Source organism: Apodemus sylvaticus, chromosome 7 (assembly GCF_947179515.1).
Source record: "Apodemus sylvaticus chromosome 7, mApoSyl1.1, whole genome shotgun sequence".
Classification (NCBI taxonomy): domain Eukaryota; kingdom Metazoa; phylum Chordata; class Mammalia; order Rodentia; family Muridae; genus Apodemus; species Apodemus sylvaticus.
The window spans coordinates 104,866,620-104,891,330 of NC_067478.1; the positions used below are offsets into that span (position 1 = coordinate 104,866,620).

The 24,711-nt window shown below is 40.5% G+C and overlaps 1 protein-coding gene across 3 annotated transcripts in view; it reads right to left on the reverse strand.

Moving 5' to 3' along the window:
* The window catches only part of Opcml (opioid binding protein/cell adhesion molecule like), a 560,572-nt gene extending 537,425 nt beyond the window's left edge, over window positions 1-23,147 (reverse strand). For all 3 annotated transcript variants that reach the window (XM_052189669.1, XM_052189668.1, XM_052189667.1), the window contains exon 1: window positions 22,936-23,147. In XM_052189669.1, coding sequence (XP_052045629.1) covers window positions 22,936-23,102 — 167 coding nt within the window. In that variant the 5' untranslated portion in view covers window positions 23,103-23,147. The remainder of the gene's footprint in view (window positions 1-22,935) is intronic.
* Between the last annotated feature and the right edge of the window lie 1,564 nt (window positions 23,148-24,711).

A 24,711-nucleotide genomic window follows, 5' to 3' on the forward strand; every position in this document is an offset into this window, starting at 1 on the left:
CGCTATATGCTGTGCAGCAGTCTTAGGAGTTCCCTGTCTGGACCCAACCCCCACCAGACCTGAAAGGAATGGAGGTTCTCTGACCAGGATAGCAGCAGCTGGCCAAACTGCAGCCTGCTCTCTGGCTCTTTACAGCCGCCCTGTTATTACCACCTATTTCTTTTTATGCTACTGCCAAAATACCACCATTAATCTTTCGCACTCCCTGAAGGCAAAACACGGGTAATTGGATTTATCTAGTTTTAGAATTTGTTAGGTTCCGTTACAATATAAATAAATAACTGACCTCTAGAGCAAGAGGAGCTTTGCTAGTGCTCCTGGCGCATCCGGGCCTGGCTGGCAGAGGTGCCCAGCCAGCTCATTCATCTCTGCTATCTCCTCGCAGCACCTCCCTGCCTGGTCTGAGCCCTGCTTCTGCTTTGCTTGGCTCAGGAAGCTTTATTACCCTGTCCCATTCCCTTTTCCTAGCGTCCAATATCTCCCTGCGGCCTTTTCGCGCTCCACGCATCTCAATTTTCTAGCTCCTCCTTGTATAGTGTCCACAACACTGTTGGTGAAACCTTCATCATCCCCATCTTCCTTTTGCTACGGACTTCATTTTTGCTAAAGATCCTCGAGTCAGCATTGTGGGAGGCTCACAGGAAGCCACATAGCTTCCATCAGAGGAGACAACCAAGAGAGCCAATCCCTTCACCCTCCATTACCACAGACCGTTGTCACCACCCACTGGGGACTTGCAAGCTCTGAGCTACCCTGTTGAACATAAGGCTTTGGAGCCACATTGGGCTGAAAGTACTTCTTTCAGGAAAAGTCCAGGTTTGGAATACCGGCCCAATGGCACAGTCCTAACCTAGAATGTATCAGGTTGAGTTCAGTCTGTTAGAGTGGATGGTTGTGGGAAGGCACCAGGAGGAGGTACTGTGTATACCAGCTATGGCCTTCACTTACTCAATGGCTTCACAAAGAATTCTGCTGAGAGGGAGAATGAGATTTCCTCAAGTTCTTACTGACTACTTCGGATCTTGTAGTATGCTGATTTGATGCCTGAAACCGCTGGAGCCATCTTGTAGCCATAAAAATCAATGATCTCAGCAGTTTAGTGGATGGAAACCAACCACGAAAATGCCCTCTCTAGCATCCTTATTAAGCGAAGCTATAAATATCACTGTTATTGACATCATCATTAATGTCATGCTTTATGCTGTGGTGCTAAATCCCGTCTGACTTGTAATGTTTTCTTCCCAAGATAACTTAATTGGACCAGGAATAGGCATGACCTCCACCTGGACTAGTCCTGTCCTCTCTCCTGGAGATCCAGAAATATGAAGGGAGATACCCTGACAATCTGAGAAGCCATGGACTCAGGGATGCGTAGTCCTCCTCTGCCCTGTGCACAGAAAGCTAAGAGGAAAATAAAATACATGTGGCAGTGGGAAATAGGAGTAGAAGGCTATGGGGCAATGTGGACACAAGCAGGGACAGAGAGGCTGCATGTGTGCTTATATGTCTATCTTCCTCTCCTTCCAGAAGCCAAGGGTGCCCAGGCCCCTTGAACTCTAGAGTCTTGATAATAAAACCAACTTTGTCATTACCATAGATGGGTAAGTTTTTGTAAGTCTTAAGAAGTATAACAGGGAAACTGCACTGTTTATATAAGTACAGATGGACAGGTGGATGAAACAGCATCCTGCTTTCCACACAGAGACACATACATGAGACTGTTGGCCATCTAGAATAACTATTACAGGGAAATGTTGCTGGTTTAAAAAAATGACCAGCCTGTTACCTTGCTGCACTATGGTGAATAGAAGAAGAACATGTACAGTATAACAAAAAAACAAACAAACAAACAAACAAATACCCACCAACAGAATGGTTTTGTTTGTGTCAGAACCAAATTTATGGGTAAGTGTCTCAGCATCCTTGATCCTGCATGTCAGAGGGAGCTCAGTACAGAAATTTGTCTTCTACAAAATCTTCGTGAGTAATTGTAATTCCCACCCCTACTGGGTAAACTGCAAGCTATGAAGATAAAGGTGACTGAGGCTGATGTAGAAAGATTGACACAAGAATCAGGATTAAAGACAAGCAAGAACCACATATGCAGGAAGAAGCTGGGAAGACGGTAGGTAGTAGGAAAGAAAGTCATTTCAGATCACCATGCAGAAAGAAATTGTGTACATTTGTTACTGCTTCCATCCTTGCTGGGGTTCCAAATATGTAAATGTTTCATTGTGCCTACTCAGGCAGTCGGGCAGATGAGGACAGCAGGTGTGGTAGATTTGCTGTTTCTTGAACACACATTTCTAACTCGCAAGGCATCAGAGGAACTCTTGAGACAGCTAAGTTGGAATCCCATTTCCCCCCCCCCAAGAAACTACATCCAACTGAAGAAAAGAAAGTGTGTGTGTGTGTGTGTGTGTGTGTGAGAGAGAGAGAGAGAGAGAGAGAGAGAGAGAGAGAGGGAGGGAGAGAGAGAGAGGGAGAGAGAGGGAGAGAGAGAGGAGAGGAAAAGAGAAAGAAATATTGGGGTAGAGGTATAATTAATGGAAATGGAAATAAAAAACATCTTGATCCTTTATGGTGGTATACATTGAGCTAAGCATACAAAAGTGCTGTAAGATGGAGCACAGTCATGTGGTCATAACTGGCCTGAACTAACCAAAGCTGCCGGAGAGAACCGATCCATGACCCTACTCTCTGCAGAGTACGCATCTCTTAAGTGTCCAAACAAAGCCAGTCTATTGAAGACAAATCCCTTCATTTCCTTCTAAGCAACTCTTTGTCTAGGTTGGTGTTTCTTTTCTTGCAACACATTAAACGTTTCATCCTACTCTTATTTTCTTTGTATGGTTTCTAAAGAAATGTCCGGCAGAATTCTTATTCTTGGCTCTTCCTGCCTAGCTTTTTGTCGAAAGTTTTCTTCTTGATAAGAAACTTGAACATTTTCAGTTTGAATGTAATATGCTTAGACTTAGTCATTTAATTTTTTTTTTTAATTATCCTGCTTAGGGTTCTTAGACCTTCCTGGATCTGTGGTTTGGTGTTTGATATTGTGAGATTTTTTTTTTCGGTCACTGTTACTAGAAGTATATCTTCTATTCCTTTTTCTTTTGCTTTTGCTTCTGGTATTCTCATCATGTGTGTATCTACTGCACCTACCTCACAACTTTTGCATTTTCTGGATATTGTCTTTTTGTTTATCTTGGACTTCTAGTTTGGGAAATTTCTATCAGATCATTTTCAACCTTTCTAATTCTTCTCTTAACTATGTTTAGTCCCAAAATCAGCCCATAAAAGATAGTTGTCATTTCTACAAAATTGTTTTTTATAGTTCTAGAATTTTCCTTTATTCCTGTTAGAATTTCAGTCACTCCCTTATGTTAACCATCTGTCCTTACATGTGGTCCATGAGTTTAGCATATTAATCACAGTTATTTTAAATCCTCCATTTGATAATTCTAATAATATCTCTGTTACATCTTAGTTTTGTCTGATATTTGCCCTGTTTCAAGCTCTGCTTTTTTGTCTTTTAAACTAAGGGTCTGGAATTGAATATTTTCACTTTCTTCATATGTTAGGCTCTAGTAAAATTTATTACTTTTGAGGGAAGGCATTTCTTAAGGAAATCAGAGTCCATTGAGTATATTTCAAAGAGGCCACTTTGTATTTTTTGACTCTCCTATATTTTACTCTAAGAACATTTGGGAAATTCTAAACATAAAATTCACAGAATTGCAGAGGTTCCCCAAATCCAGTCTCTGAAGTTCCTATGTCAAATCATCTTTAGTCTATGGATTTCCAGCACCCTGGAAGAGCCAGATACCAGCAAAAATCACTAGGTCATCATGACCCATGATTCTCTTTTTTCCCATCTTCAGGATCATGGCTTGTCCTGTTTGCTCAATTCTCTAATTGAGAACACACAAAATTCTTACTGTTAGAATGTGGAGACTTGTTTCCCATGATCAATTAAAAAGTAAAAATACTAAGAAATGTGGTGTTTTCAATCTCGCTCCACTTCTGTTGCTATAACAGAGTAATCTTTGATAAGAACATCCTGGTTCTTGGTCCTCTGAAGTTATGCAGGGCAAGAGATTCCTGCTAAAATAAAAAGTACTTAAAAAGTACTTAAAGCCCATGGTGAAAAATAGAATGTAATCCTTCGAGAAAACAGTACATTTGAAAGTAGCACTCTATGTTGCATGAAACCATACACATAACAAAAGGCCTGGAAAGCAAATAGCCAGCCAAAGACCTGAAAGTGTACACACAGATCTGATCAGCTCTTGTCTTTTTTACCCAGAGGCAGTCTACAAAGATGTGCAGATGACTAACTTACCATTTCAGCAAAAAGTTAACAAGGCACACAAAGAAACAGGAAAACATGGCCCAATCAAAGGACCATCAAAATCTCCGTGAATGCCAGGTAGATGCAATTTGTAAATATATTTGAAATGCCTGATAAATACCCATCTTAAACATTCCTAAGGAACTATAGGAAGATGAATGTAAAGAACCAAAGGTGAGAAGGAAGAGAAAGCTCAGTGGGTAAAGCAAGTGGGAAGTGAGCCTGAGGATCTGAATTTGGAATATCACAGCCCACATCAAAGCTGGACAGTGTAACTGAAGATGACCTTCTCCTAACGTAGCCCTATGGGGGATGAGAGATGGGAGAATTGTTTTGTCAAAAGCCTGTGACCCTGTCCTGGAAGGTGAGGACAAACAACTTAGATTGGCTTCTAACTTCACCAAGTGCACACAGCATGGGACGTCCCCTACTTACACATGCAGAGACAAGCGCCCAGTGACACAGGAATGGATAACTAGGGGCAATTATGAAAGCAAGAAAAGAAAATTGCAATTTCTTCCAAGATGTAAAGAAATCTTAAAATAGCATTGAAAACAGATTTGTGGATCTGAAACAAAGGTAATAACAATAAAAACTCACTAGAGATATTCCACAGCAGTCTTCGGGGGAAATGAGCAGTTTGGAAAGTGGTCATTGGAAACTAGTATGAGGAACAAGCAAAAGGGGGAAGTGCAGTAAAACAGTGGGAAGGAGGAAGCTTCAGAGGAGAGAGATGATCTAATCTTAAGAGATGTGTAAAATATCACCAAACCACCCAATATATTCAGATCAAGAGTTCCGAAACAGAAAGACATTTTACAAAAAGGAGTTTTATTTGAAGATCTAGCCATCAATGTCCCAAATTTGAAAGAAGAAATGCATACATAAATATAAGAAGCTTACTGAACCCTACTTGGGGTGAACCCAAATATAACTACATGGAGATCCGTTATGATTCATCTGTCAACACTGAAGACGAAGTGAGAATCCTGAAAGCGATAAAAGACAAACTCATGAAGCGTGAGGAAACCAAAGTAAGATCCTCTGCATGTTTTCCTGTAGGAGAATCACAACCCAGCAGCCCTGTGGTTTGTATTTAAAGTGCTGAAAGCAAGTAGCAAAAACAAACTGTCAATCAAAAGTTCTGTATCCCGTGAAAACATCCTTCAAAAGTGAGAAGGAAATTAAACCACTTTCACATAAAGAAAGCTGTAGAGACATTATCACTAAAACTTCCCTCTGCGAAATGCTAAAAGGAACTGTTCAACTAAAAACATGAAGAAGCTGGAGAGAAAACTAAGAACTGATGAAAAGAAAAATAATCTCTGTAATTTTTGTTGCATTACTCCATTTTAAATTAAAGGATTTTATAAACCTTATTAGTAAAAAAATTGCAGATTAAAAATATCTCACACCAAAATTAACCAGACCCAAAACCTATGCAACTACAGAACTCAATGAACGTCTTCTATCCAGTTAGAAGGGCCATTAAGACAAGAAGCTGCAGGACTTTGCATGGAATTTTTAAAATTTCTATCACATCACATATATTTGTATGTATTTGTCTACTTCCAAATCCCAAAAGTTCATGACAGTGTTAGAACCAGAAAAATAACCTGTTTTGCAACTCATTATTACCTGAATTCAATTCTTACTAGGACTTGAAAAGCAAAATTAAGCTTTGGCATGATAATCTATGTCTGTAATGTAAGCACTAAGGAGCTGAAGGCAGGAGGAGCTAGAGTTTGAGGCATTCTGAGTTACAGGGGGTAACTTTATCTCAAAATAAAGACAACGCTATACATAAGGAATATTGTTCATGTAATGAGAATATATGTATTAACTTATAATTTATATCAACAATATAGTGATCTAATGGTTTTTTGTATGTGAATGATGATGGTATTTATTTAAAATAGTCAAGAGTTCAAGATATTGAATTGAGTCATCATTTAAACGATGAGGACATACCACAAAAGAAATACCTATGGATAATTCACTAGCAGAAATGAGAGAAAAGCAAACTATGTACTTCAGGCAAAAACAACCAATTGCAAAGAAAAGCAGTAAATGAGGAAGTTAACCTGGGGAAGTTATAAATAACAAAATGATATAATAAGCCACTTTATCATTAGTTTGTTTACTTTTAAATAGAAAAAGACTATCCAGTCAAAGGACACAGAGTGGCAGGATAGATCTAAACATAACAACAACACAACCTAATTATGCACTATATATAAGAGCTATGCCTGAGGCAAGTTGAAAGGAAAAGAGGGGAGTCAGTTCAATGTAACATAAACTAGATATCAGAGAAACCTAGGATAATATCACACAATGCAGACACTCATAGAGATAAAGGATACTGCTACATAATGACAACAGGATTAATTTTCCAAGAAGATACAACAATCTTGAGCATGCTTGTAACAAACAACCCAACATCTAATCAAGTAAAACAGCTTTGACAGAATAAGAGCAAGACATAGTACCGACAATAATATTGGACACACTAATAATCTACTTTCAATATGAAACAAATTGCAAAAAAGAGAAAGGAGAAATGTAAATATCATTTTAGATAAAAGATATCAAACACTCACAGAACACTCTACACACTCTAGATGAACTATATAAAACAGACACATAGAACATGCACACATAAAGGCATTTTATATATTTTTCTAAAGGACATATGGGATATTTGTCATGATCCATCATATATGCAGCCTCAATATATGTCTTGACCAATTTATTTTTATTGGATTTTTTATTTACTTACATTTCAAATGTTATCCCATTTCTTCTCCGGAAACCCCCATTCCATCCTCCTTCCCACTGTTTCTATGAGGGTGCACCCTCACCAACCCACCCACTCCCACATTGACCAATTTATACACCTTGACCAGTGTGAAATGACACAAAGTACTTTCTGATCAGAATGGAGTGGGAATAGACATCTATAATGGCAGGTGGAAGTCTGGAAGTGTACAGATGTGCAGAAATTAAATAAACACTATGAAGTCCAAAGCAGTGGAGAAGCAGTTATCCTTTAAAAAAGAAGTATCTGAAAAAAAATCAATGCAAAAGCTCAACACACACAGGTATATAGGTTGCATCAAAAACAATGTGAAGTCCAAGAGTTACCATTCTAAACACCTGTAACAAACAAACAAAAAAAGTTTTCTTTTAAGTCAAGCTAACTTTAAACATGTAAGGGTCTAGAAAGAGAAACCAAACATAACACTAGAAGGTCAGAAACATAAACATTTGAATAAAGGTAAATAAGACAAATGATAGAGAGAAAAATAAAACCACAATTATATCCTTGACCAAACCAAAGTTTATTGTTTGAAAAATTCGCCCATCTGGCAAATCTTTAGCTAGACTGACTGAGAGAAAAATAAGAAGATTTGAATAAGAAAAACCAAAAAGGAAAAGAGGACATGGCAGCATTACAAATAATTTTATGGAAACCAAAAGTATTACTCAGAGTAGTGTGAACAAATGGATGCCTGTAAATAGATAACCTTGGTTAGATGGGAAATTCTTAGAAGTAAATCAGCCTTTCCAGAATAGATGGTAAGGAAATAGCACATCCAAACAGTTCTGTACCTAGTCAGAGACTAAATCACGAATCAGCAATCACCCAACAAAGACCAGGCCCAGTTGGTTTATTCATAAATTCTCCCAAGTATTAATTGACAACAGCCTTCTTCAAACCCTTCCAGAAACAACGAAGAAGAGCAAACACCATCAACCTCATTCTGTGAACCAGTCATACGCCAGCAACAAGATGAAGAAAAACACAAAGTATAGACAAAACTTTTTATGAGTATTGACATAAACATCCTCTGAAAAATGTTTGCAAATGGACTTTAAAGGTACCCAGAAAGGATTATGCAGCACGCCCAAATAATATTAACTCCTGTAATGCAAGGATAGCTAACATATAAAAACTGATTTTTAAAATAAACCACAATAACATATTGAAAAATAAAACAACAATATAAACAAAAGATATCACACACTATCAGATCAGATGATACAAAATAAACAAATATATAAACACATAAATAAACGCCCAAACCTTCAGCATATACCCAGCACACGCACACACATGTGTGTGTGTGTGTGATTGTGTGTGTGTGTGTGTGTGCGTGTGTGTGTGTGCATGCAGGCCACGGTTAAGAACCTACTCAATGACGAAAAAGGTAGTACTTTTCTTCTAATTCTGTGGGTTGTAGACAAAGATGCCAGCCAGCTTCTACCACATCTATTGAAAATGACTTAGAAAAATCTAGAAAGAGAAATAAGGCAGGAAAAAGATGATTAAAAATATCCACACTGGAAAAGCAGAGGAAAGAAATCTGTTTACAAATGACATAATCTTACATGCCAAAACTTTTGAAGAATTTTATCAAAAAAATAGAATAAAAAATACAGTGAAGTTTCAGAATATAAAATTACTACACAAAATCACTTGCACTTCTGTATAAGAACAATGAGCAATCTGAAAAGAAATTATAAAAAGGATTCTAATTTTTTTAAAAAAGGAGTAAACAGTCTGGGTGTGTGGCTCTGTGGCAGAGTAATTGCCTGTTATTTGTGCCACCCTGGGTTCTGTATTCTATCCCAACTACAAAAGCTAAAAAGAAGCAAACTGGTGTGACTAAGAAGGTGAAAGGCTTATACAAGTAAAAGTGTTCAGGAAGGTCTGAAATAGGTTAAAAAAAAAATACCAAAAGAAATGGAAGCACATCTCGTCTGTGTGACTAGGCAACCCTGATAGAGTGAAGATGTCAGTGCTTTATGAAAGCGAGCTCAACTCACTGCAATCTCAGTCTAAAGCCCAGTGATTTTATTTTTGCAAAAATAGAAAAATCTATTGTAAGCATCACATGGAATTTCAAGAGACCACAGGCAGCCAAAAAAAAAAAATGTTCAAAAAGAACGACATTGGAAATCTCATATTCCCTGATTTAAAACTCGAATGTAAAGTTACAGTGATCAAAATAATGTGGATCAGGCATTACAGACTCATGAAGACAGCATAAATCTAAGAAATGTTAGAATGTTTTTGGTGAAATAGCAAGATTATTAAATAAAAATATTTTCAAAAAATGGCTTTAGGAAAACTGTATATTCATATGTAGAAATATGCATTTGAAACACGTGTCTTTTGCCCCACACAAATATCAGCTCAAATATAAGAGCTGTATAAACTTTCACTAAGAGACAACAAGACGGAAGCTAAGTGCACTGGATGTGGTAGTAATTTCCTAGACATAATACAATATTTTAAAGACATGAAAAACTAAACATAAACTAGACAGCAGAAAAACTGAAAAGCTTATTTGATATTGGGACTCAGCCCAGGTCCTTGTTCATGCTAATACGCTAGGTAAGAGCTCTGCTCTTTAGAGTAAACCCCAGCCCCAAATGTGAAACTTTGATGTATCAAAGAACACTATAGAGTATGAACAAGTGAGAGATAATCCAGGGACTAGGAGGAAAGATCTGCATACTGTACATCAGATAAAGGCTTTACTTTCTAGAATGCAGGAAAACTACAACCCAACAACAAAGAAGAGAGCTGCTAACAAGATGAACAATGCCTTTGAGTAGATATTTCTCCAAACAGTCAGAAAATATCCCAACACCACTCATCACTGGTGAAATGTAAATCAAAACCACAATAAAATACCAATGGATGCTCATTAAATTTAGTATTACAAAAATGTTAAGTAAAAACAGAAAAGAGTGGGTGTTAGGGGAAGTGTTGAAAAAGTAAGATCCTTTCACCCTGATAGTGGAATAGTATGGTAGTTTTTTCAAATAGTTAAACAGAAAACTACGTGAGATGCAGCATTTGAGGGTATATACCAAAAAAAAAAAAAAAATTTATAAGGACCCAAAAGTATTCACACACCCGTGTTCATGGCACAGTTAATCCTATGAATACAAGCCAAATGTCCATCAAAGGATGAATAGATGATCAAATGTGCCACAGGAAATAGGATGAATACGTATTACAAAGGAAATCTGATTTGATACATGTAACAGGACATTGAAGACATGGCACCAAACCAGCAAACTAGTCACAAAATGATATGTAATACTCACTATATGATACCATTGTCCCATATACAAAGGATAGTCAAAATCATATAGGCAAGAAACAAGACAGTGGCTTCTAGGGACTTGGGGAAAAACATGATGGGTTCTGACTCATAGTCTAGAGAAAGGAAGCTCTGAAGATGGATGGTGGAGATGGCACACAGCCAAGTGGATGGACTTAATGTAACTGAAGTAAACATGTAACACTACAAGAAGCATAAATGTCATCCATATTTTGTCACACAATAAAAGTGGCATGTACATGTAAAGACAGAGTTCTGTGCTTAAAAGCAATTGTTTTGGCAGAGGACCTGGGTTCAGTTCCCTGCAAACACATGGCAGCTTTCAACTGTCTGTGACTCTAGTTCTAAGAAATCTACTGCCCTTCGATCTGGGCACTGCATGTTTAAGGTGCACATACATGCAAAACACCCATACACATAAAATAAAAATTTAAAAATCTAAAAAAATTATTAAGAAGTCCTAGGGATATTTGTGTGTGTGTGTGTGTGTGTGTGTGTGTGTCTGTGTGTATGTCTGTGTGTGTGTGGGGGGGAGAGTGTGTAATAAAATTTTCTTATAAACCAGCATGGCAGAAGGGAAGATATTCTGAAGAGACGTTACATCTGTCAGTCTGGCTCTCAAACTATTAAAACAATGTGCCCAGTGAAATGGGAATTCTGCTAGAATGAAGAATCTTTGGCCAGATGAGAGCTTGTCTATTGGGAAGAGTTCGCCAAGTTCTAACAGCTTCTGACACCACCTTAAGGATAAGCCTGAAGCTGGGAAATGATGGGTTAACGATGAGTGAGACCACCGCTTGCCAGGACTGTTACAGGCAAAATTCCTTGGCCCTATATTCAAACTTCTATCTCGTTTCAGGACACCAATGTGGACTTGAATAGTTTCCTACAACTTTGTTATTCTTCCAAACAAGGCCTCATTGAATAAATCACAATATTCTGCTTTATCTTAATACTTTGGCTGTTCATTTTAAGTTATTGGGGATGGATGTCCAGACCTAACTTAGAGTATAGGTTATGACCTCAAGATTGGCAACACCATGATTGAATATGTGTGCTCCAATTTGTTGATGTGAACACTTAATATGGGAATATTTCAATTAAATCAAATATTTCTTCTCTTTACCCCCTCTTCCATTTCTCTTCCATTTCCTGATCGATGAACTCTGTATTCTACCAAATTATTCACTATTTATGAATATTTATAGAAGAGAGCATACAATTAATTCAGCTACTCTGTCTACAATGGTGCTTGGCATACAATAGACACCAAATAAATACTATTGTTTAAGTTGAATACAATGTGGCCAGCTTTCCATATCTTCAGTTCTATTTCCTAAATTCATACAATCACAGATCACACAAGTTTGAAAAGTGATTGTTGATGCAATGATATTGCCGGTACCTTTTTTTTTCTTGGCATCATTCCCCCAAACAATATACCATAACAACTATTTGTTGTGAGAAATTATGAGTAATTTAGAGAGCATTTAAAGTATACAGGGGGAATATGCATAGGTTATATGTAAGTACTGAACCATTTTATGGAATCTGCACGTTTTCTGGTTTGCATAAGGTCCTGGAACCAATCTTCCTGGATAAAGAAGAATGTTGTTTAAATTTTTAAAGCTGTTGTTCATTGTGAGCTTGCTACAATTCCAAACATAAGTGCTTTACAAATTCAAGGCCGTCTCCTCCCTCTCAATAACCCAGTGAAGTGGGTATATAGTCCGTGTTTTGTTTTGTTATTTTTTTTCCTTTTTTCTAATCAGGAAATTGAGGTTTAGAGAAATTGAGTCACTTGTCCAACCACATACAGCCATTATTGAAGTAGCCGTGTTGGGATTTGAATGAGTCTTTCGACTGCCAAGCTGATGCTCTTAACCTCTTGATAGAGGTTATACTTTATCTTACATTTCACTAAGCACCCATTGACTTGCCAATTGTAAGACAGAGCATATAATCAAGAGCATTCTATACACTGTTTCCACCGTGCAGGTGCAGAGCACACAGGCTGCTGAGACAGCCGGGCATGTCACGATGGGGCTTGTCACAGAGGCAGCTGCGTTCAGATGACCAAGGGAATGTGTACAAAATCCTTCATCCCTGATGCCCTCAGAGACTTTGGCCTTTCCATCCTCCAAAGTGTACAGACAGACCTCCAGAACACGGTAGACTTTATGAAGGAAACTTTGGTAACAGGGAGGCAGCAGGCACACCTCCCTTGCAGCTGCTCAAAATCTCCTGCCAGTGGCTTTAAGATTGTGAAATTCACAGATACTGCAATTCTAACAAGCAGGAGACAGGACAAGTTAAATACCAGCTATGTAGGGAGAGATCATTATCTCAACTAGAATTCAAATGCCAGAAACTGTGGTTGTAACTTCAATGACTTCCCAATTCAAAATAGGTGAGAATATCTCCATTAGAAAGAGAAGGTTCTTGGAATGTCAGGATGTCTGCCTGCTGCATGTGTGCTTGGGTGCCTGTGTGAAGGGCAGTGGGGAAAAAAAAGTATTCCATTTTAAAACAATTTTGGGCACCTACAATGCATTAGGAATTTATTGGGAACTGAGCACTCAAAGCGAGATAGATGGTAATAATTCATTTAACAGAGGGTATAGGGCAGGCACCCAGAAGAACAAGATTATTTTGTTTTCAGTTTTTTATTTTGAGAAAGGGTCCCAGATATTCCAGATAGGTCTCAAACTCACTATGTAAGCTGAGGATCTTGAATTCCAGATGCATTTGCCTCTCTCTCACCAGTTCTGGCCTTACAGGCAACACTGGGCCTGGTGTATACAGTGCTGGGGATCAAAACAGAGCTTTGAGCATGCCAAGCAAGCACCCTACTAACTGACCCGTATCCCTAAAAAGTTTTAGAGAAAGCATAACAAGCAGTTTTGGGAACTATAAGCCCTTACACTTACAGAGGGCACCTTATAGCCAATATCTCAGTGGAAGCGTAGCCACTCTAATATAACACCTGATGGGCTCAATTTCCTGTGTATGCAGATAATAACTCCATTTTGCCCACCTGGGAAGTTCCAAATAGCCACAGAGTAAGCAAGAAGGTTGGCATCCCTGGGTAATCAGTGTAGAAAAACAAGTGACATGGAAGCCATGTTGGGGTGATGGGGGATGGAGAAAGAGCAAATAGGAGGTAGTAAGCCTTCAGTCCCCCTAAAACTGGTGGGCACAATGAACTCTTGGGTAAAAATTCTAAAGGAGATCTTCGTAAAGTGTATGAACTCTCTGATGGGGAGAGTAGGGTCAAAAGACACAGTCCCTCAGAGAAGAGATTCTGACAGGACAAAGCCAGATGTCAGACCACACAAAGCCTGAGCAGGCTCCAACCTGGTTTAATTAGACATTGACTAGATCTCAGGGCAAAAATGGGGTTCAAAGTAGCATTGGGACAGCAGGGGTAAAGTGAGGTCTGCCCAGGACTGGAGCCTGGGGGCGGGGATGAAGAAATCCTGTGAATTGTCTTTGCCTCTGCCTGTGGGCGCACAAGCTGGATGCTGGCATATCTGTATCCCCATGAACCCAAGAGTCCAGCAGCCACTGGTTATTATCTGGTAACTTTCTTTCCCATCTTGGGCTGCTGCATAAGCCCATCATCCCTTCACTCCTCTGTATACCTGCTTTCTTTCTTTCTCGGCTCCTTCCTTCTTCTTTCTTCACAGTTGATTCCAACTGAGAAAACATCTTTTGCTCTCTTCTCTTCTGTGTTTCTCCATTTCCTTTTATTTTTTTAAAATATTTTATCTTGTTTTTAATTCCATTCATGTCATGGGAGAGTTTGTGTACATGACAGTACAGATACCCAGTGTCCAAAAGAAGGCATCAAACACCCTGGAGCTGGAGTTACTAGAGGTTGTGAGCTACCCCAAGTGAGTGCTTGGCACTAGACTCCTCCTCTACTAGAACTGTTCATGGCTGACCTGAGATTCTAGCTTCTCAATTACATTTTCTGTCTTCCTTTCTTGGTTAATATTTATCAAATACTCCTAATCACAAGACAGATGCTTCATGACAAATATACACAGGGAACAACAGACCAAGTACTCTTTCAGCTCCAAATCTTAACATTAAATTTGGATCAGTAAACCCACAGTTCAAACTCCCCAGAGTTTTGAAAGTATTCAGCAATCTCTTTGAGAATATGTTTCCATGCTATCTTTTGTTAATTGCACCCACTTTCTTCCATATTGTCACTCACAAAAAAATAGAAAAATGATCATATTTGGGTTTTTTCATCTTTGGCATAATTACTTCTGCAGAAAATTACATTATTTTGTACTATACTTTGCCCCTAGCATATAGTATTTTGGGTAATTATGAGTTAAAATATCTTCTGGAATCTAGCTGGAAAACTTAACAACCACTTATAACATTCTTTGTTCCTATAATGGATTGGAAGTTTGGTTAATAGAGATACCATAAATATTCAGACCCACTGAAAATGTTTAATATGCAAAACCAATTTTTTAAAACTTTATTGATCAGTACTTTTATGGGAAGCCAGGTCAAGTCTTTCTGCATCTCTTTAATTTAAGGAAAATGTATCATTTCCAAGGAAAAGGAGGGTAAAATGGGTCACAAATTTTCTCTAGGGTATGAATCAGTGGCAGGGTGAACAGGGGCCCCGTGGCTGTCTTCACAGCCTTAATAGTTTAAACTAAAATGTGAACATAAAAATGGAAAGGAGAATATGGAATGGCATATACTCCAGGGCTTAGAGAAATTACCTCACTTGAGTCTGTATTTTGGATCAGTCAATTCCTTCCAGGTCTCACTGGTGAGTTCTTGTGAAGAAATGATCTGCTTACTCTTTTAGTCTTCAAGCCTTTTGAGGTACTTAGTACCCTGTCACAATACAGGATAGCAAATGCAGAGCAGTTCTAAGTCAGGAACTCTTGTTTACAATATGGTGGACCTACCAATGGTTACCATTCTGTTCAATGTTTGAACTATGAACAGTTTCCAGCTACAGGAGAGATACTGATATCTGTGTGAATGTAGATGAGAGAAATAAACATCAGGAACTATAGGATACCCTCCAGATAAGACAGAAGACAGCTAGATACAGATTACCTGGCCTTCAGCCCAGTGCATCAAAAAGACCAAGGAAGTGATTTCACTTTTCTATGTTTTCCACACAAGAAAACCTATTCAGGTCTCTATATGTAGGTGGCAAAGATATGCTGTAAATTCGAGAAGCAACAGAAAAGTCTTACAGTAGCCAACTGGGCTCTATCCCATAAAGAGCTATAAGGCCAGATCCTGAGATAGCTCAGTGGGTAAGGGCTCTGGCTGGCAAACTTGGAACCTGAAGTTCAGTCTCAGGGACCCAAATGGGAACTCCTGTATGTTGCCCTCTGACTTGCACACTTGTGCCATGGCACGTGTATATCCACATAAATACATATCCTACCAATGTAATAAAATGGACAGACACAGAAATAAGTAAATAAATAAATAAACAAATACAATTTTTAGAAAATTAAAACATTTGACCATAAGCTAGTGACCCAACTTTCCTAAATCTAAATTTTCCAGGTCATTAATTGGAACTGTAATATCCTGAACACTGTGAAATCACGAGTAATTGATGTGACAACTGACAGAGTAAATCACAAATAATGGGGGGGGGGGGGAGGTGGTTTTCTTCAAAGCATTTTTTTTCCTAAGGCCTTGCAGGTTTTTTAAAGGGTCTCCAGGGGACATTAACAGAGGCTCAAACTCTTCCTTTGGCTAACTTTCTCCACCAAGAAAATGAGGCACAGCTCCCAGCAGGACAAGTGTTGAGCATCCTGGAGATGAAGGAAGAGCGGAGAGCAGAGCATGGATGATATGGAGGAGGAAAAAAGAAATGATAGAAGGGAAAGTTTAGATATGGAGAAAGATGGGAGAATAGGGGAGAGTGTGCAAAGATTAAAAACTCCCAAAAGTGCATTAATAAAAATATCATGTTGTCAATAATAGGGTACAATAGGGTATAATGTATACTAGGGCATAAACAGGGTAATTAGAAGATTAGGTAGGTAGGACTACATATGGGCCAATATAAAGAACACAGGATCTACTTTAATAGACCCTGATCAAACATTAATTTCACTATATACAACACCACAAAAGCATCTTCCTGTATGATAAATAATGAACAATAAATATGAAGTACCCTGGTGAGATAAATGTATACATATATATCTTATATACGCATATATGTATATATATATTTCTATATCTATGATCTAAATATATCATATATATTTTCATAAGTATATATGAAGCACAAGGATATATACACTATATGCATATATCTGAAACATAAAAATGTTTAGGGATACATACACACACACACACATATATATACACACATACATATAGAGAAGATACTCTTAATATATACATACAGAGTATATAAATCTTATATATATATCAAGTATATCTATATATCAAGATAACACTTTCTTGATAATAGGTAATACAGATTTCTATGGATATCAGAGTAATTCCCTTCTCTCATCTCATGACTAATAGGAAGTCAGCTTCCTATTAATAATAAGTAATTTAAAAAGTTGTTACTGTAAAGGTCAAATAAAACTGGCTTGACTCTTCCCTTCAGCTGTATCTCACTACTGGCTCCCATCAGGTCCATCGCACACCACATCTCCATTGCTGCTACTCATACAGTGAAAACGTAAGAAGGCTAAGGGCTCATTCCTTTACTTGAAACTAAAAGAAAAAAAAAAATAGAAAGAACCAAACTGGACTCTACAGCCAAATTTACTAGAAGAGGCCAGGTAAGTAGCCAATGTGCTTGGATGATAACTGTTGAATTTTCTAGAATTTCTGGGAAGCCACAAGTTTACATGTTTAGTGCTTTTCAACACCTTTCTCCATTCCTGGCTTTTTTGTGTGTGGGAGGGAGGTCACCTCATCATTTAGGGATGTCACACCATATGTAGTCTTGTCCTGCTCTTCCAGCTCTGTGTATGCTTGTAACTATGACCCAATCCTAAGTGGACCTGGTCCTTTAGCAGGAACAGTGAAATCCTTATTCTGATTATCTCCTTGTGAATCTCTGTAGAGACTTGACAGCCTTCTTTCCAGATATATTCTGCAAAAGCTAGAAGAGTCTTCTAAACTCAGCTGCCTGCTTGTTGTATTGCCCTCAGGGATAGTAAAGATTTCTGCGGGGTTTCAGATCTTATTGTAACACTGGTAGATACAACTCTCTCCTCTGGCAAGTGATTTGAGTGGAATCCAAAATCCCTCAGGTCCCCAAGATCACCGAGTGCTGCCCTTGAGTGTCCGACAGCAACATTGTTCAGATGTGAGCACTTCATTGCTGTAGAGGGGAGAGTGCTTTAAAGAGGGAGGGCCCACTAAGCTGGATTATAGCAATGAGCCATAATTGTTCCTTTAATCCTTGGTACCCAACATGATATCTGTACCTAGCAAATACTACAGGAGCTCTACCATACCATATTCTGTAAAAAGCCACACCAGAAGATATCACACATCCACATGGCCTGTCTGTTAGAGCAAAGTTCTGTAGCATGTGTTACTGGTATTCAGTGGAGGGCAATTCTTGACCACATGCAGAAGGCAGGAAGCTGAGCAGAAATGAAAAGACACTAATGAGTTTGAAAGTTGTGTGTATATGTGTGGGTGGTGGAGGAGGTGGTAGACAAGATAAAAACAGGAATAAGTTGAGAATATCATCAATTGTTACCAAGGAGTTCCATTTAGTCTCAGTAGCAACTAGTCCATGTAATCAGCTTTCTATAACCGTAGGTTCTACATCCATAGATCCAGCAGCCATAGATAAAATTATACTAAAAATAAATCAACTGTGTCTATACTAAACATGTTCTTGTCATTATTTGCTATGCAACACAAGGTAACAACAATTTACACAGCATTTATGTTTTATTAGGTAAGTAATCTAGAGATGATTCGAGCATGGAGGAATATTGCATAAATGATACACATGGCTGTAGAGTTAACAGAATAACACTGTGTGCTCTTTCTCACCAGATATTATAGACAGGGCAGAAACTGTTCACATATGTAAATGTTATGCTGAATTGTTCATGACGAGTCAGTGGGAGACAATGTAAGAGTTAGCTTGAGGTACATGGGCCCTGAACCCTGATTCCTGCTCTTTCTGGGAACATTGAGGCACGTACATGTCATGGGGAAGATATTTCAACACAAGGGAAAGACCCTGGAAACTAGCCTTGATCAGATATTATAGGACAGAAATCCTTATACAGTAGTGGTTCTTAGTCCTGGCTTACTTGAAGAACACTAGAACAGAGTTTTAAATGTCCACATTCATGGCTATCCCCAGCGATGTCTATTCCTTTAGTCTATGAAATTAAAATTAAAATTTTATTTTCTAATTCATCCGCACGGTGAATCTCAGGGACTCCCTTACGTTTGGCATGAACTCTGCCCACCCTCAGCTCCAAGTGGTTATTTTAAATAGTCTCTCAAGTACAACAACAAGAAGTCCAGATTATCATCCCCATGAAGGGGTTCCTTCTGGGGCCATACTTTCTCTCAGGTCTTTTCCTGCCTTCATTTTTCCAGACCAAAAGTACTGCCTCTCACTAACATAGCCCCTGATTTTGACGCCTTTAACATTAACATGCACGGGTTTGATACAGGCTTTGAAAGACTCAAGAGCTGTCTTAATTTACATTTGCTAATTCACTCGAAAGGGCAAGCAGCTGATAATGGGTGTACAGTACTGGAAGTCAAGGCCAGCACACACCGTCCTTGGGAGTTCCTTTGTTCCTTCGCTTTGGCGAAGTCCCACTACTCAGATTATTCACTAACAGAACTTAAACCTCACATGCCTTTTCTGAATGGGTTAACTTGGAACTCCAAATGAAAACGCAGGGTAGTTTAGAAAAGAATTATTAGGCATAATCTTAGACCAGCAAGCAGAGATCAGCAGCCGATTACTATGAAAAGGCAAAGCGAACAAACAATGACAACAAAACAAGCCACTGTATTGGATTTACCCACGGCCTGAAAGAAATTACTGAAAGCATGACCCTCCAAATGCCCATGTGAATAGGGAAACAAGCGTGCAGAGGCGCAAAAGTGAGTCAAGACGTGCCTGTGGCCCATGAAGAAAGTATGGCTGGCGCTTGCAGTTGAAACAGCTTCACAGATGTGAGCTGTTCATGCCCAAACCCTTGGCTCCCATCCGAATATGGTCATTGATTCAGACAGAGGACTCCTAGATACTTGTCATATCTAATCTAGCAGAAAGGCACAGAACATTTTTAACCCAACAGCTCATAATTGTAATGAAATGATTCTGGCCAAGAGGGCCCATTTGTAATAATGAATTCAAATCAGATTCATAGAAGGTATAATTCAACTATAAAGAACAGCACCTTCATTTTCCATATCATCTCTCTTCCAAAAGGCAAAATAACTCAGTGTTAAAATAATTATTTTTACTTTTCAAGCAGTCCTATGAATAGTTACGGGGATGATAATATGGCCTCGTGTATATAAAATGAGTTTTTATCTATACTGAAAACTTCAGTCTTCTGTAGCATGTCACTTCCAAAGGTCCCTCAGCACAGTCAAGGGCCTGTTGCAATGAAACTGATCTCCCACAGGAAGCAATTGTCCTTTATGAGCTGGGGAACATTTCACAAAAAAAAATCTGAGTGTGTACCCAAGCTTCTAGATAGGTCCTTGTCTGGCTTCGTTCAAGATTTAGGAACTGGAGGTCATGTGAACTGGGACAGGCACCTCAAGAGTGTTTTCTAATTCTGATAAACATGAGTATCATTTAATTCCTTGAAACACTCTGAACACTGACTTCCCATGAAATAAACCCCTAATGAACTCTCTCAAGGAGACATAAAAGTCACTTTACATCAAGCTATAAGGCTATAGAGAAATCTACAAGGCTATAGCACAACTCTTTCCTCACATGCATAAGGAACTGGGTTTGATTCCCCAGTATTACAAAAGATGGAGAGGCAAAATGAATTGTAAGTTTTAAAAAGCAAAAATACTACCAAATAGCATATGATAGATTTCTCTGAGGCCAAGACTGTGAGTTTCCACTTACTGAGAACATGGCTTCTCAGTGAAACAACTGAGTAACCACGTTTTACTGATAAGAAAGGAACACAGCAACAGATCAGAATATAAGGCAAAAGAGAGAGGTTGAAAGCCAAGCTGCAGAAATCTGCATGGGGCAGGGGGTGTTTATGTTCTTTCAAGAAATGTTGCAGTAGTAGCAAGCTGCTTTAGCATAGAACACGATAAGGATTGATGATAGTGGGAAAAAAATGAAGGGGACCTTAGTTAACAAGAAAACAGTGTCAGGTGGAGGTGCCTTATAAAATTAACGCAATGGAAAAGAAGATTCCCCTAGGTAAAAACTGTAGAGGGAATCCGGAGAGTAGTAGGTGGGCACAGGAACAGATTTGTCTACAGCAGGGGAAAGGTGCAGAAGAGAGAAGAGGGGCAAAATCAACCTGGCTTGTGCTGACTTTTAAAAGTCAGCTACCACAACAGTCAGGTAAGCAGCCGCAGTCACAGTTGAACATGTACGTTGTTGTTTTCCACAAAGCATGAAAAGTGACTATTCAGCTTGTTTCTTTTTTATTCCCTTTCCCATTACCAAGCCCAGCTGTTAAACATTAGAATTGAAGATCATGAAAACAGGCCAGCAGCTAATAAAAAAAAAAAAAAAAAAAAAAAAAAAAAAAAAAAAAAGGTAGATGGAAGCTGGCCCTCTGCTGGTAGAACTATCTTACTGCATCCCAGGAGGCAGAAGCTCAAGTTTAAGTTTCGGATTTCATTTTCAGGGGCAGGAGGATGACAGCAGAATTTTAAAATTTATCAGTGATATCTCCCTTGTTTATTAAACAAGTGTTTGCCTCTAACAAAAGACTGGAAGAAAAAGAGGTATGTGGCAGTGGTTTTTGCCACTACCAATGAGTGCCTACGTTTCCTGGGTTCACATAGGCTGCGGTTAGATGCTTTGGCACCTTTGAACCACCAGTCCCCTGCAAAAGTGCATTCCCACCAATCGTACCTCAAAGAGCATACCTGGAAGCTTTCTTGAAACAACAAAATAAGGATAACACACTCTCATCTGCTACAAGCTAAAAGGAGCTTGAAGGGGGAAAAGCACTTGCAACTCATGCTCTCTATAAAGAAGATCTCTGTTATCATTTCCAGGACCCTGAAGGTCCAGAAGACAGAGCTTTGGGATCTTCCACTAGCTGAAAAGATGATTTACCTATGAATCTCCCAAGGCAGACGGGATCCAAATTTAACCCTCGGGTTCATGTAAAGAACAGTGATATTTCAGAAAGCCCTGATTTCCTCCTCAGAGAGAGGCCTGTCTGTGTTGGAAGGACTCCACAAAGAAAAAGCACGGGGAACAGGAAGAAGGAAACCCCACCCTCAGTATCTTCTTGTAGAAGCCAGGCATTCTGGCTGTAGAATCTGGGTCAGAATGTTTTATTTTCACCATAACCATCAAAGTCATAGGCAGGGCAAACGCATTCACCCTGTGTACACGGTGAGACGTAGTTAAGCCGGGATGTCCCTGAATCTGTCTCCTAGGACCAGAACTGCCTCATTAAAGGGATAAAAGATGATATCTGCTGAGCTGGTGGAAAGTGGTGGCTGCATTTTTATTAAAGTCTCTGCTGCAGCAGGCCCAGTCCCCAAAGGTTCATATTCCAAGCATCTCCACCCCTCTGCCTGGAGCACGGAAGTGATTCTCTGTAACTCATTAAGCTAAAACAAAAAGCTTCCCCTATTGTGCTTCTCACACAGGAATGATGTCGGTGCCTAAAAGCTACATGCTTCCTCTTCTTGGTCCCAGCCCACAAAAATACAAAGGCTTCATAACTTGCATCAGGGCCCAAGTGCATCCCACAGGTTGAGAGTGAGGGGCTGCGTCTTCATCAGACTCATAGAAAGCCGTGACCTGGCATAGGAAATCTAGAGCCTTCATTGTAAAAGCAGCCCCAACACACACTTCCATCACAGACGGTTAGCTGAGAGCAATCCTGTGTTATCACACCCTCCCGGCCTGGGAGAAAAATTCAAGGGTATCTAGTTAACTCTGCAGTGTCTCCTCGGGTGTGAAACTTGCCATCCCATGGCTCCATGAATACACGGAATCCCAAGTGTAGACTTCAACATTGCCTGTAAGATCGCAGATCGAAGGAGGACCAAATGACAAAGACGTCCAAGAAAACTTGTATCAGCAAGCACACGATGATGCAACTAGCCACTTCTTGAGCGGGCAAAAGGCCTCTTGCATGCTTAAATGTCCCTCTTTCTAGTTTCCTTTCCTCTCTTCCTCACCCCCTCCCCTTGAAGCCATGTGCAATGGGATCTGTCCCCAAATGAAGGAAGGCTCCCTACCTGAGGGTGGCGCTCTCCCCCTGCCGGACCGTCACGTTGTCCATAGCTTTGGGAAAGGTGGCATCTCCGCTGCGCACCGGCACTCCTGTGGGTACAAGGAACAGCAGCCTGAGAGACACGACCACGAGGCACTTCCAGGGCAGGAACAGGTACCCACAGACCCCCATTCTCGACAGCCACAACTTCCCAGAACTCCTGCAGCGGCACGGTCCTTGTCCCCTGCCCTCTTAGAACAGCCGGAAGTGTTGAGGGGTGAAAGCACACAGAGAGCAAGCCAGGAGCTGGGAGCAGGAGAAGGCAAGGCTGAGTCCAGGCTCTCCGGAACCTAATAATTCTTCCTCGGCTCCAACCTCAGCTTTCCAGCCTAGCAGAACCAGATGCCCCCTCCTGCATCCAAAAAAGAGCTTTCTCGACACTCCCTGGGGCGGAGGGAGCCCAGGGGAGGGAGAGCAGGAAAGAAGGAGCAGGGACGAAGGTCACAGATTGTGCGTTCTCTGCCTCTCTCGGTGAAGCTACTTTAAGATTCAGTTGGGTGCGTTCTGCAGAGGTCTGGCATCAAAAGTTTATAACCCAAAGAAGGCAAGTATCTCTGACAGAAAGGAGATGTCATTAAAAAAAAAAAAAGCTCCTGATTTCAAGGAGAGGAGAAAATGTTTTATTAGATCACACACATGTTTGGATGGAGTTAGAAAACAGCCCCGAGTCTCGCATCTGGACCCCAAGGCGATAAAAAGTTCCACACGGTGACCCGCAGCAGGCGTAGCCCGGATCCTCCGCTCCAAGGCAGTCTTCCTGGTAGCCCAGTGGGCGAGTCCTGCCAGCCTGGCCCTCGCCAGTCCGCGGAGCGCCGCGGCTCAGGCTCTGGGCGCCGGGAGCTGCGTGGACTAAGGCCCCCCGCCTCCTCCCGGGGACGCTGCACGGGACGCGGGGATGCGCGGACGCCACGCTCAGCGGCCGCCCCCGGCCTCCGCGCCGCCTTCCTCCGGGGAGCAGCCCCGATGCGCGCGGGCCCGGACAGCCGAGGTTGTCATGGCAGCAGCAGCATCCCTGACCGCTACTTTCTCCTGGTGTCGACTCGGAGCAAGCAAGCTGTGGGTAGAGCTGTGGGTAGTGCGGACTGTGCGCTCATCCTGGAGGGTGCGGGGCGCAGGCGCCCACCTTAACCCCCGCAGTGCCGGGACAGACGCATCCACCAAGGCCCTGGATCCTCGAGGGAAAGTGTCTGGAGCCTCAAGGGGCTCCTCTCTCTCCTTGTACTGGTGCGAGCTGAGGAGGTGCTGAGCCCCTTTCACTGCCTCCCCTGGTATGGGTGGGGAGGCAGAGGGGAGGGCTGGAGAAGGAGTTCTGGAGAAAGCAGCAAATTGAAAACTGACACTGGCACCTAACTTTCCGCAATGCCCAATGCCGCCGTGCAGAAGTTGTCAGACCCCCCCGCTCCCCTCCCATGCCCTGGAGAACTGAACTGTCTTTGGTAGCCGAACCAGTATGGATGCCCACTCCTCTGCGTCTGTCCATCCAGGCTTTAGTCCTAAGGCACAGCTTTCCTGGGCTTATGCAAAAAGCTGTAATGAGCTTCCTGTTCTGATGGCCTACCTAGGACACTTAATGACCCTCCACTCCATGTCTGTCTCCCTAGCTGGCAATGGAGTGAATTTCTTCTTACAAGACAACGTGCAAAATAATCCCCACTATCTGTGCATCTTATTGTGGTGAAAAGGAAGAGCTGGGAAAACACGTGGAGATCCTAAAAGGTAGTAGGACTGATCTTCCTAACAT